Source organism: Gopherus flavomarginatus, chromosome 1, assembly GCF_025201925.1.
Source record: "Gopherus flavomarginatus isolate rGopFla2 chromosome 1, rGopFla2.mat.asm, whole genome shotgun sequence".
Classification (NCBI taxonomy): Eukaryota; Metazoa; Chordata; order Testudines; family Testudinidae; genus Gopherus; species Gopherus flavomarginatus.
Genome location: NC_066617.1, coordinates 200,181,489 through 200,195,580, shown reverse-complemented (window position 1 = coordinate 200,195,580; position 14,092 = coordinate 200,181,489). Strand labels below are relative to the sequence as shown.

Here is a 14,092-nt window from a genome sequence, read left to right as displayed (position 1 = left end):
ACAGGATATAGGAAGAGTTGGCACTTAGCTTCACTTGCTCCCAGAAATGTGTGTACAGCAAGGAGAACTGAAGTCTCATACTCTGAAAGACCCCTGCTGTGTCACACCAACTCACATGCTGGGTGCGTGGGTCTCTCATGCAGTAATGGGGGGAAGGAAAAACAGGTAAAACAGAACAGGACAAGGTGGTCCAAAAAACCAGAGTATTTTGCAAGGCAGAATTCAGGGGCAGGTGGACGCAAGAAAAGAGATTTTATTTCACTTTGGTGAAATTGACCAGTTTCAAGTTGATGGTGCCGCTTTAATCATATCCAGGAACAGCATCAGTGCCAGCCAATACGGAGATTAGATTTGCTTGTATCATCAGGATGCAAGCGAAGATTCAATCAGCTCTAGAGCAGCAGCATAAAGTACTTCTGTGCATGTGAGAGCGAGGGAAAGAGGTGGCTGAGATCCCAGTTAATCTGCTGGAGATCAGACTAGTGCTGAGCCTCTGCAACAACTCCCTTCTCCCTCTCTCTCCCTGCCCTTCCTTTCTTTGCTTTTCTACCTTTGTACTTGACTATAGGACGAATGAGCAAGACACTCCAGTCATTTCGAGCGACAACTTTCCACCCCCTGGAGCTCAACACAGAACAGAAGCATCGATCCGTAATCTCTGGGAAGACCCTTTTACAACGTGTGACTAACTGATGGAGGGGGAATGATGGGCTAAGAGAAAGAGACAGAGAGAGAGAAGTGTAACGGGACCAAAAAAAGCAGCAACAGCTATTCATGTCTAAATACCTCAAAGGGAACATACACTTCTAACACTCTGCACAACAAACAAGAAATACAGAGAGAATGAGGTGGAAATACAGCCTACCTTGGAGCAGCTTGTGAGTGCAAGGAACTGGCAGAGGCTCAGCATGAATTAAAAAGGAGTGAAGAAGATGGAGAGCACCCTTCGCTGTGAGCCCAGGCTCTCTGCTATGGATGCCAGCAGGGGACTCTTATTTCTCCTTCTCTACGTTTTAATAGGCATCCCTCAGACTTTCCAGCAAGTGCTAAGGATCGGTAAGTGCCAAGGGGAGGGTGGGGAGAGGGTAAAGAAGGGCTCAGTGTTTCCCTCCTGCTGGTAACTCTGGGGGTGAGGGGTGGTGAGAAATGTGTATGCGGTTTATTGATTGTATATATATTAACAGACACATTCGGATCGTACATAAGGACTGTGTGTCCAGTACATTCAAATGACAATATTGCCCTAACTCCCTTCAAATATTATGTGTACGAGAAACAGATCAATTTATTTTACATATGTGCATATCAATTTTCCAAACCCCCGTCCCCATAAATCACATTTACTTCTCACACACACTAATTGACAGGACTTCTGATTATCATGCTGTCACTTGAACTACTTAACAAGCATCATTCTTAGGTGACCGGGCACACACCGCTCGGAGTTGAAGGCTGATGGCAGTGCACACGCTGTGGCTTGTGCCCTGCCTTGCTGGTGCATTTGTTTGAAGTGCCCCACGGCACTTCTCATGCAGTCTCTCTCTTTCTATCTGTCTTTTGCCTTGGATCAGCACTTGCCACCCTCTCCCTCCTCCCTTCCACAGCTTCTGTCATACCAGGAGCTCTCAAATACCAGTGAGGTGCCCCAGAAAGAGGTAGGTGGCTGTGCCAAGAGTACTGGGGGTGGGGGATGGAGGTGAGTTTCACCACTAACTTTCCACTCAGAAAGTCTCAAAGCCTGTCAAGTTTGCTTTCAAATTCAGTTCCCTGGTCAGAGCCTTTAATAGGTGGACTAGCTTCCCTATACAGTGTTGTCTGTTAACCTTTGAACCAGGGTTTCCGTTTATAAATCACTTGGAAGACAGATACTCAAGTGCTGTAGAATTAGCTGAAGTCCTAAAAGACTTAAACCAAAGTGACTAAAGTGAGGCCCTGTGGGCTGGAAGTTGCCCCCCTCCTCCTACAGACAGTAAATGAGATCTCTAGCCATGGGAACAAGGAGACAAAACCTATCAAACAACCATGTAGAACTAAGAGGCGTCAGGGTGTTTAAAATGGTAAAATACACAACGACAGAGGATTCAATATAAACATAAAAACAATCAAACACAACGGTTTTTAAGTCTAGTCAGTCATTACAATGCCAAGGAGACATCACAAAATGATTCAGTGACCTTAAAATGCATGCCAAAAAGTAATGAGATTTTCTTGCTCAGAATCAAAGAGTTGAAAGCTAAAACATGCAGAATGTAAATGTTATGGGGTGTGTGTATGTGAGAAAGAGTAGGGAGGGGGACATAAATCCTTATATTCCTCTGCCCCCATGTAACCTTTGCTTGGCGTGAATACACCACAAGCACTGTACATACATGTAGCCCCCAAAACAGGAATTTATTTTTAAATAGGAAACTCTGCACCATGGAAACAAGTCTTAGTTCACAGGAAGCTTCTCTTCCTACAGTGGGTTTCTTGTGTCACTCAAGTCAGCCAGTGAATACAAAGTATCAAAAGAGTTAGGGACTGGCAGAAACTGAAGGGAAAAAATAAAGGCGGAATCCCCCACCTCCATTTCCTTGCACTCTCTCTCTTCTCTTTGATATATGCCTAGCATGAAGAGAGGGGAAGGTGCGTGGAACACGGGACGGACACATTCACAAAAGAATATTCCTGCCCTTAGTCAGCTATCTGAGGGCTTGATCCTGCAAAAACTTAACCTGTTTCATACTACTCACATGAGTAGTTACATTAAAGTCAAGGGGACTACTCTTACACTTATAGAGAAAAGGAGTTTAACTTTGATAAACTTGAATAAAACAAAAATGGCAAAATACACACACATGCCCTCTGGGGTCCAATCTGGCAAAGTGCTGAGCAATTCCTAAAAGACAAATGGGAGTTGAGCGTCATGTCCACAGAGTGCAACTCTTCGTATTCAATACATACTCCGTTATTTTGTGGATGAGCCAAAAGTGAAATGGACTATTTTCGCTGTATAAATACTAACCATTGTAACGCAATGAAGCTGTGTAATACTGGCATAACAAACTGCAGTGTATGAAGAAAATTTTTGTGCAGAATTTAGAAGAAATAACAATCATCACACTTACATATGCTGGTAAATTCAAGGCATGGTTCTGCAGTCTTCAGTGGGAAATAGGCTTGAATAAAGAGAAAGATATTTTAAAGTGTTAAATTAATATACTAAACAACATCATTATGCTTCAGAAGTACATTAACTTGGGCCCTGATCCTGCATATGCTTAATTTCCTTACTTTAAAATCAATAGCAATTGAAGTAAATAGGACTACTCACAAGCTTAAAGTTAAGTGTATGCTCAAGTGCTTTGCTGGATCAGGGCCACAATGTTCAGCTCCTTGCAAGATCAAGCCCTGGACCGTAAACTCTTTGGAGTAGGGACAATGTTTCCTATGTATTTGTACAATAGCCAGAACAATGGGATCCTCATCCTGACTGGGCCCTTGGAATGCAACCACCATATAAATAAATAACAAGTAGCCCCTTAGTAAGCTTTAAATCATAGCAACAAGTACACATACAAGTACACGCTATAGAAGAAAAACTATTCTTATATTGTTTTTAAATGCAGATATTTAATTTTATAAAAACCTACATTTTGGTTAGTATACTTGGTCTGCCTATACAGAAATGGCATAATAAATATTAATCCTTCACATCCATATGCCACAACACGTTTCTCTGTGGAATGTATCACTTTTACACGTGACAAATGGAAATGAAGTGGATGATTCCTCAATCCCATTTTGAGATAACAAAATACTTTCTAACAGTGAAAAACATGCTATTAAGCCATCATGCTTTCTTATTCATGTTCTAGTTAATGAAGGAAAGGAAGACAGTGGTATATCATGGTGCAGTATTTTGTATCTGAATGAATACATTGGTGGCTTAATTGCATTTTTCACTGCTGGAGTGCTTTTGGGTTATTTGATTTTGTTGGCTTATATAACAAATTAATGTACTTTACTGCTTACATTTAATTACTAGAAAAAGGAGCTCATGGAGGAACATGTGACATTTAGAAATTCTAGATATTTCTCACTATCTAGGTAATTACTGATTTTCAAATGTTGCCTAACACTTTGAACAAGAAAAGACGAATAAGGGATTTCAATACAACCAATAAAACTAAATCATTAGCATACAAATAATTTAATAATGACTCTTTCTCCATAAACAAGAGATTTTGAAAGAAAGTACTGCACTCAGTTTCAGACAATTCAGTATTTAGATCCTAGTGTCTTACTGGGCTAGTCCTATCAGGTACATTTTTAAAAGCTTTTTCTTTTGTGGAAGTTCATACGCCAAAGTCCCAGGCAATAACGTCTATATCTACACACATACACTGAACTGAATTATATAAAGGTTAGGTAAACTTAATGAACCCAATACTTCTGATTTAAAAGCAAAGGATTTTTACTTTTTGCACTATCAACCTAACCTTCATACCCCTTTCAAGCTGTTCCAACACAAGTTAGTGCATACTTGTTTTTTAATTTTGTTATTTCTTCCTTTTCTCATTTGAGCTTTACATTGGGCATGCTCATTTATTTTATACAAGTAGCATAGGGGATTTCTTGTTACTACTTGTATAAAATAAATGAGCATGCCCAATGTAAAGCTCAAATGAGAAAAGGAAGAAATAACAAAATTAAAAAACAAGTATGCACTAACTTGTGTTGGAACAGCTCCCAAAACAGTGGAATCCAAGACTGAAACAGAATTATTTGTTCATTATGAGTGGACTCACAGCTTTACCATTTCATAGCAGTGCTTAATTGATACCACTCATAAATCCAAGTTATAATATCCTTTAATGCTATGTTGAACTATTGCATGACAAATTACAAAAATATATTAATTTAACCCATTTTCCCGATTAAAATGAAACAATAGTTGAGAAAGTTCACAAGTTACTAATATATCAATGAAGTTTATTAAAAAGGAAGTATGTCAATTTTTCAACAAATACTTTAAAAATATATACTTGGCTGAAGAATGGAATTAGTCTCTAAAATTAATACATATTAAGAAGTAAATGAATAATATTTTAGGTTTCATATGAAATATTTTAGATGCTAAAACAGATAAATTGCAATTTTCATGTAACTTTTTGTATGGACTATTGTAGTGGAATCATAATTTCTGAAACATAGGGTCAAATCCCACATTAACTTGTTAACTAACTGGGCAAAACACCTATTGATTCAATGAGTAAGAAAAGCAGGTTTTGTTCCATTCTATTTAACTCAGAGAGAGAGAGAGAGAGAGAGAGAGAGAGAGATTTAATCTCGCACATACACACAAATCAACCTAATTTATGAAATACGTTTTAAATAAAAAGTTAAAATTTACAATGTAGATTTGAAAACATCTTCCTTCTGATGTTTATTTTCTTACTTAGTGCCACAGCTATAAGGTCTTTCTAATGTGATACTACTGCACCGGCACCACGGAAGGTGTGAAGGGAACTTGGCAAGAGACTAACATCACAAATATGCCCTTATTGTAAATTGCTTGATTAGAGGCTTTGCTTGTAACATCAAGGAGATGAATATAACATTAAGATTATTCAATGGGACTGTGTCTTCCTGTGTATTTTGAAAGTCTCTATCATATTTCTGGGCACTGCTGCATCCTATATATTAAATAATGTCTACTACTAGATATCTGCTTTGAGATGGACTTTAGTAACAAAATTACAAAACTTGATAAAGTAGTATTAATTCATAGGATTGTATTGTACATCTAAACGCAGATCAGACATCCGCTGCTGTCCGGTCATCAGAATTCAGATGCTCAACAGTTCAGCATTTAACCTTACCATAATACCCTGAAATCTATTGCACCACACTTAACAGCAAACTCTTTGTAACAAATCATTTCTTAAGGATTATTGCTTGAAAACACAAGGCTGAATTATGTGGCAACTAAACCCGTGTCTCCCAACTAAAATCGGTGGAGTTCCACAACATGTAAGATAGTAAAACATTTGGCCTACACGCTTTGAAGGGATACTGTTAGTTAAAAATATATTTAAAAGATAAATGAGAGACCGTTAAGGAAATCTAACATCTGAGGAACACAGTCATGCAAAACTTTACTAACACAAATAAAGGCAATGAGGTCCACTGAGGTTAATGCATGCACTGACCTCAGTGAAAACACTTGTAATGTTACACATGGACCCTAAGTAATTAAAGCTGAAATATGGTAATGGTAAATATGGTAAATATTGGCCGTTCGTTTTTTGTTCTTTATTTACATTGGACAATGAAAACAGACCAGCCAGTTTTACTCTGATTTCTAGACTTTCATTTTCTGGTTCTTATGTTTTAGAAGAATCTTGCAATATTGGGTTGCAGATGTTGCAGGGGAATATTTAAAAACCCTGTGCCAGAGCCTTCGCTAATGTAAATCAGCATCACTGCATTGAAGTCAATGGAGCTATGCTGATTTAACCAGCTAAAGGTCTAACTCTAAGTATTTAATGTACGAAAACAAGGGAAATCTTTCATAATTCCAGTAATCTGCCACATTTACTCAGATTGAATAGTACCTGGCAAAAATCAAGCCCTACATTTATTTTTGCCTTAGTTTTAGATCAGTTACTTGGAAATACTGTATTTCTGGAATTCATTGCTAAGGCTGAGCAACGGTGATCACTAAGCACACTAAGTCTATATTTGTGTGATGACTGATATCTCAATAAATATGCTGAATGACTGTGTGTAGTTGCTAGAATTTCATTACGGCTGAAAATGTGTAAACAGCAACTTGACATTTGAAGAAAATGTAAAGAGGGGAAATGTGTATCTTTGTTGTAGTAAGAATACACTTAGGCTTTAAATGCCTGCTCCAGCATAAAAGAAATTAGCCACAGAGTAAAGACACAGGATAGTTCTCAAATAGTCTATAGCACTGTGGCAATTAGGCATTTCTGAGCTTGTCAGATTATGCAACAGGCAGCCAACCACTTAGGACTCAATTAACAGCATAAGATTGATGATAAATTGCTCTTGTAGTGGAGCAGTTGTCAAAAAAGTCAGTGGAGAACGAGAAAGGGAAGGTGCCGAGAACAGAACTTGGCAACTAAATTACTAGAGGAGTACAAATTAATTTGCCTAAATTACACCAAAACTAGAACTTCTCCAGCAGTGTAGAAATTATTAAGGGAAATAAAGTCTGTAGAAGATATGACATGAAGATACTGTTAATCAGATAGATATTGTACCTAGGAATAGAGCTCTATCTGAAGCCCTTCTTACTATTACTTTCATTTAGCTGCATGTAGATATCTTTTCCAACGTTCATGGAGGGTATAGGTAAACAATACCACCAAGGAATTTTATCAGACCCTGAAAAAAAATTAACCATATCCTCTTCATTTCTGGCCACATTTCTAATGTGATTTTGTTCTAAACTGTGTGATGATTTCAAACATATGTAGGCCCTGATGCTGCAACAAACTCCATGCAGGCAGACTCATGCACTAGCATGGAGCCCCATTCAAGTCAGGTGAGCTTTAAATAGGTTTATGGGTCTACCAATGTGTATCAGCTTGCAGGCTTTAGAAAAAACCCAGGGTAAACACCCACTCCCAGTGAAATCAATAGGAGTTTTGCTGAGGGGTGGGAAGGAGGGGTGTCAGGATTTCACCCTACATGCTTTGTTTAAACAAAATAATTACACCAACTTGTGGCAGAGAGAAGATTTGCATCCCTAGTTCATGCCAATTATTATCTGGAATGCACAGTGGTAAGGCTATTGCATAAGGAATAACTCATATGAATAAATGTTAGGTTTCTCTGAATGAGCCTTTCATGCTTACAGCCCTTTTAATGTAGTCAGTTTTTCCTACTTTCTGCATATATCTCATAACAAACGTACAGTTCCTTATTTCACATACTTAGAGGACATTTGCCTCATCATCAGTCTTTGCTGTTAACTATAAGCTGCTCCATATGGCCCTGTCTTCAGTTAAAATTTTCTATTCACTCAATGAGTACAACCCCCACGACTGTTTTTTCATTACAAACTATTCTGTATATCCTGGTCAGTAATAAAGCTTAAATCTTTCCCCCCCTCCAAGTATTTTAAACAACTGCCTCTAATCTTCTTTTCTCCGAAAGGCTTGATTTGACTGACTGGACCATAGATTGTGCTGCAGTAAAAAAAAAAAAAAATCCTATCCAAGAACTGATTAGTTTTACTTCAGAGCTTTGGATCTGTGACCTGCAAGCCCAGTTTGTCCTAGTTTTCTGTTGACTTTAGGTTTTAGATTACAATAATGAGTTTATGATTTTGGGAGAGGTTTAAAAAGGGAATGTTGCTATTACCACTCTCTGTGCTGAAGCTAATAAAACTTTAAATTCAAAAACTTATTTTTAAAACTATATTATATGCTTTTATTGGATCAAGTCACAATTCACAATTAAAATCACACTGTTCCAATTGTGCACATTTGTCATCAAAATCACAGACTTCTTACCTGCCAACCAATGCACAATTGTTCTCTACAGCATCTTTAAGGCACCTCCTGCACCTAGATATTACATTAGTGTGTCAAAACAGTGAGAAAACCCTGTACCACTTATGTACCACTGCAATATAGGCAGGTGAGTTAATAACAGAGTGAGAACCTTAATTCTGAGTTTCCTTCCTTGTTGCTTTACATTAGGATTTAAATATTATTTCTACAAGTTACATGTTTTATGTTCCTTCGCATTAAAATTACCCCCAAAATCAAAACAATTAGGTATTAAACATTTCTTTACATTGTAATTGTGTCCAAATTCTGCTTTCAGATAGGCAAAGGCAAATTCTGTTTATTTCAAGGAGAGCAGTGTACATATGTCACAGCACCTGGGTTCTGAACATGGAAGTCGCGATCAACCTGTCCTTCCCACATTTATAAATGGGATGGCAGTCCCAGTTTGATCCTGACTAGAGAAAGTGGTGGTCCCTGTCACGGAGTCCCTGGGTGATGCTCTGGAACTGCTCCCCACAAAGCTAGTCAGGACTTTGGGGAGCCTCCTCTCCCTTGGAGCAGACTGTCTTCAGGGCAAGAAGCTCAAATAGCTTCACCTTCCTGGGTCTGATCTTGAAGCATTCAGCATATGCTTCTCTGTGCGCTTCCCACTGTGAGTACGCTCAGGCGGGGTCCTGGGGAAACCAGAGGGTCCTGCACCCCTACTTCGCAGTCAGACATGACTCTTAGCCAGCCAGTAAAACAGATGTTTATTAGATGACACGAACACGGTCTAAAACAGAGCTTGTAGGTACAGAGAACGGGACCCCTCAGCCAGGTCCATACTGGGGCCCAGCGAGCCAGACAACCCTGTCTGCCCTGACTTCCCGTCCCCAGCCATCTCCAAACTGAAATCCCCTCCAGCTCCTCCTTTCTGGCTTTGTCTCTTTCCCAGGCCAGGAGGTCACCTGATCTCTTTGTTCACCTTTAGCCATCCCCTTGAAGGAGGGGAAGGGCCCAGGCCATTTGTTGCCAGGAGACAGAGTGTCAGGCATTTATGCACGCTGAAGACTTAAGAAATGCATAGGGGGAACTGAGGAACCCACACAGTATTCAGAGAAAACATTAAGAACAGTCCCACTTCATCACAATCCCAAAATGGAACAGATTGAAAAACACTGGAGCAGAATTTGGCCCTAGTTGTATAGATGGGTGTGTGAGAATGTGCATGAAACTCTCAATTCCACTGAAGTGAACCTAAATGACAGCAAAATTCCACACATCCATCATGCTCAAGGAGCTGTTCTGATACAAATATTACCATTTATGTTAGGGGCTCTGCTCCTGCTCCCATTCAAATCAGTGTCAAAACTCCCATTGACTTCAATGGTGCACCGTAAAGCCCTTAAAGGCAATGTAACTTTAAGGCCAGCCTTCCATATACAACATACTATTTGGTTTTTGAAACCAAAAACATTTTTTGTCAATTTTTCCGATTTGTTTTTCTCCCTTAACCCCCACCTCCTACATGACACATTAGCTCAGCTATATTGTGTCCTTTTTCTGCAGTGCATAGTTATCTAGCAGTGACTTGGGGCATTTACAGTCTTTTCAGCTGCAACTGATCTCTCCTCACTTCATTAATGCTTGCTAATGTCATATCTGAGCTTTGACCCTCATGATCAGGGATAGAGGTACACAGAGGCCAGGAAACAGTCTCATTGTGGACATCAAAGGGGAAATCAGTATCACTGGTGTTAAAAATTTGTAGACAGAGAAATCAGCCCAAATTCTTTGCCAGTTTCCACCCTGCGCAGTTGTGTTGACTTCACACCAATGAAGGGTTCCAATAATGTGGGTTAGGAGTAGGTACTAGTAGGATTTCAGCCACTTGAAAGTGAAACACAGAATACCAGGGCTGGATGAGGGTAATTTGTCACTGCAGAGACAGGTTTGGATTTTTATTCAAAATCGCCACCCAGCATCTCCAATGAAAATATTAACAAAATGTTAACTACAGTGTAATGTGGTGTCACTGTTAAAGGCCTGCATATTGTAAAACGGAAACATTAGGCAGTGAATGGCATAATATGAATCATGATAACCTTGGAAGAAGTTAGGTTCTTTGAAATCCAGGTTTGGTATAACATTACAAAGCTCTATTAAGTAGCTAGCCCAGCATACCTTATGCTCACAACTTGTCATAAGAAGTAGAAGTCTACAGAATGTGGTGTTTGAGGAAGAACTGTGATTAATAATAGTAATACCTAGCTCTCATGTAGCACTTTACATCAGTGCATCTCAAAGTGTAGGCGCCAACTCTGTGGGTGCTCTGGGGCTGGAGCTCCCATGGAAAAAAAATTGTGGGTGCTCAGCACCCACTGGCAGCCCCACCAATCAGCTCCTCCTCCTAGACCCCAGCACCTCCTGCCTGCTGGCAACACCACTGATCAGCTTCTCCTCCTCCCTCCCAGCATCTCCTGCCCGCCACGGATCAGCTGTTCAGCGATGTGCAGGAGGCCCTGGGGGTAAGGGACAGAACAAGGGCAGGGTGCGCTCAGGGGCGCTGGCAGAACAGGGTGGGAAGAGTCGGTAGAGGGGCAGAGCCTTGGGGGAAGGGGTGGACTGGGGGTAAGGTCTGGAGCGGAGCAGGATTCGAGCACCCCTGGGGAACTGAGGAAGTTGGCACTTATGTCTCAAAGCACTTTACAAAGGAAGTATCATTATCCCCATTTTAGAGATGGGGATAGTGAGTTACAGAGTGGTAAAGTTACTTGCCCAAGGTCATTCAGCAGGCCAGCGACAGAGCTGAGAATAGAATTCATGTCTCCAGGTCTGAATCCAGCGCTCTATCCACTATGTCACAACTTTGACACTTTATTGAACTATTTATACAGCTCCGTAAAACCTGTGAAAGTGCTAAGTGTTAATTATCATTGCAACAAGAGATCAGACATATTATTTGTCTAATGAAACAATTTAAAGGTAGAAATGTGAACTTTTGTTTTAGAACCAAAATTACTCCCAGATCCTGGTGCTAAATTGGCTGAAGATCTGGATTACTAACAGTGGGCTCAGTCCTCAGCCCCCAATGTTAACAGCACAAAAGCACTGAAAAAAACTACCTTACAGTGGCAGTTGAGGATTTCCCCTAACATTATGAAGCCTGCGGAGGTGGTGAGCCAATATACTTTCAAGATGAAGTAAAAAAAAAATGAAGCATAAGTAATTTTTTTATCCCCAACCACCCTCCAATACACTGAGGGCTTCAAGCCAAATCGGTCATTTCTATAAAAGTTATAAATGGAAATCTCAGATTTGATGGAACATGGAAAGTAGTTTCCATGAAGGAGTCACTTAATATTTGTGGAAGTGCAAATTAATCTGTATTCTTCTGGAATGATCCCAAGAGATACATCTCAAGACATTCTTCATTTGAGTATGTCATGCCAAGAAATTTCATAGTAGCAGGCCATGGGGAGCAGGCAAGGATGCTGCAGCAACCGTGTAACCTCTGTATAACTCTATTTGATGCTGATGTCAAATCGGAGCTTATTTAAAAGATAGGTCAGCTTTTTTTTTAAGATTACAATACTATTCTCTAGATTGACAACCATGGTCAGGGTGACCCAGGAATGAAAACAAATCATGAACAAATTTAGACATCTTATACGTACATCAAGTCAGCAAGTTAGCACGAAGTAGGTATTCACCCACAAAAGCTCATGTTCCAATACGTCTGTTAGTCTATAAGGTGCCGCAGGACTCTTTGCTGCTTTTACAGATCCAGACTAACACGGCTATCCCTCTCATACTTAAAAAAAAATAAAGTTTGCAGCAATAAACCACTGGGGAATTCTTCTCTGTAATCTGAAGGGGGGCAGGGGGAAAGGTATATAATTATATAGTATGAATAAAATAGTTTTGCTTTTTTGCTGGAGAATTCTAGCCTTCATTTTGGAAGACTTCAGATAAACATAACAAATTATAAAAAACAAACAAACAAACAAAATAATCTTGGAAAGCTGATTAGAACTCAGGTACAGAATATCTAACATTTGACACACAAAAGGAACACTAAATGACTAAATCACAACTGCACTCTTTTCTCTTGCTATTAAGATGCATAGTGTTTAAAAATCAGTGATCACACTAAGCAGGCTTACTTTGTTCATACAATTCTATAACACCACATTACTCATTTTAATATTAAATGGCCCCAAACACATGCCCACACTTTATATTACACAGACAAAGCTATATTAAAAGAATGTGCTCACTAAGGCAGAAATGTCCTATGGAAAAATTAGTATGTGATCATGTAATTAAAGCAAATAAAGCAAATGCACTAGGGGGCTGAATTAAGGTTGCAGATGCAGCCTTAACTCTGGCACTTCCTAACTTTTGAGTGCTTGACTTTCCAAACATAACATTATTTAATGTAGAAGGTTTTATATGTTATTTTCTAGGTTTTTGAAAAAGCAAATTGAAAAACCCCAGAAATCCCATCATAGGGCATCATGTTGACACCTAGATGGATCATCAGCAAGGTTGGAACCATTAGGTCCACTGCATTGACCTTTGCCACTTGAGTTGTTAGCAATAGTAGGTTGTCATCCTCTGTGTGGGCTAATTTGGGGGAAGGGAGAGACATTTTGCCAGTGGATTTCACAGATAGTTGCTGACAGTAGAAGAATGATGAAACCTAGGAAACTTGAGTTCCATTACAGGTTCTGAAGAGGAATGTCTCTAGTGGTCACAAACCCTTCTGCCTCCCTCCCACAGCTTGATCCCCTCTTCTGCCCTATCCCCTCCAGCCTGTCCTTGTCTCAGTCCTGTCTCTTCCACACTCCTGGCTTCTCATCCCAGTTCCTCATCACTGATTTACTGGCCTAGTCTTACTCACCCACTCTGCCTGCTCCTACTCCCAGTCTCCACCCCAGGTCCAGTTCTTGTCCCTTCTGCATTTAAATTTGGCTGTTTCCTCTATCACATTGCCTGGACTTCAGCTGGGGGGAGCACTGAGAGCACAGAAGAAATAGTCTCCCTGCTCTCAGTGCTACAGCGGCCAGGAGTAGTAGTTGCAGGGAACATCCTGCTCAGCTCCTTCAACCATGAGCTGGAGCATGCTCAGTGTGAATGGAATCGTGAGAGAATTTAGCTGCCAAACACTAACAAGTGAGCATATACAAACTATGATTTTTGAAGGCTTATAACATGGTTAAACATGAGCAGATATTCAGAGAGATAGCAAAAGGTGCATCCCTGACACAAAGGCCAGCACCCTACCTAAATACAAGCTTCTACTCCAAAGCATGGAGGTGTTAGAGTTCCTTAACAAAACAGTTGCAAGAAAATTTTTTTTGTGAACATGGGAAAAACCTGATTCTTGGTAATGGCTGGACAGTTTTGGGTCTGTCTTTAAAAAAAAACAAACCACCCAACAGGGAAAATTTCAGCCCGATGGTTAAAGTTTGACAAAGTTCTGAGGAACTGAAAACAGCATCTTGAAATGGGAAATGTTGGGCAATCTTATTTATAGGCAGCCCTATCTTTGCTAGTGCAAAGCATTTGCAGATCAT

At 39.9% G+C, this 14,092-nt stretch overlaps 1 protein-coding gene across 1 annotated transcript in view; it reads left to right on the top strand.

The window, feature by feature from the left end:
* Nucleotides 1-413: 413 nt before the first annotated feature.
* Nucleotides 414-14,092, top strand: part of GRIK1 (glutamate ionotropic receptor kainate type subunit 1) — a 251,844-nt gene continuing 238,165 nt past the window's right edge. Inside the window, exon 1 of the mRNA XM_050962815.1 lies at nt 414-1,056. Within this exon, the coding sequence (XP_050818772.1) occupies nt 933-1,056 (124 nt within the window). The 5' untranslated portion in view covers nt 414-932. The remainder of the gene's footprint in view (nt 1,057-14,092) is intronic.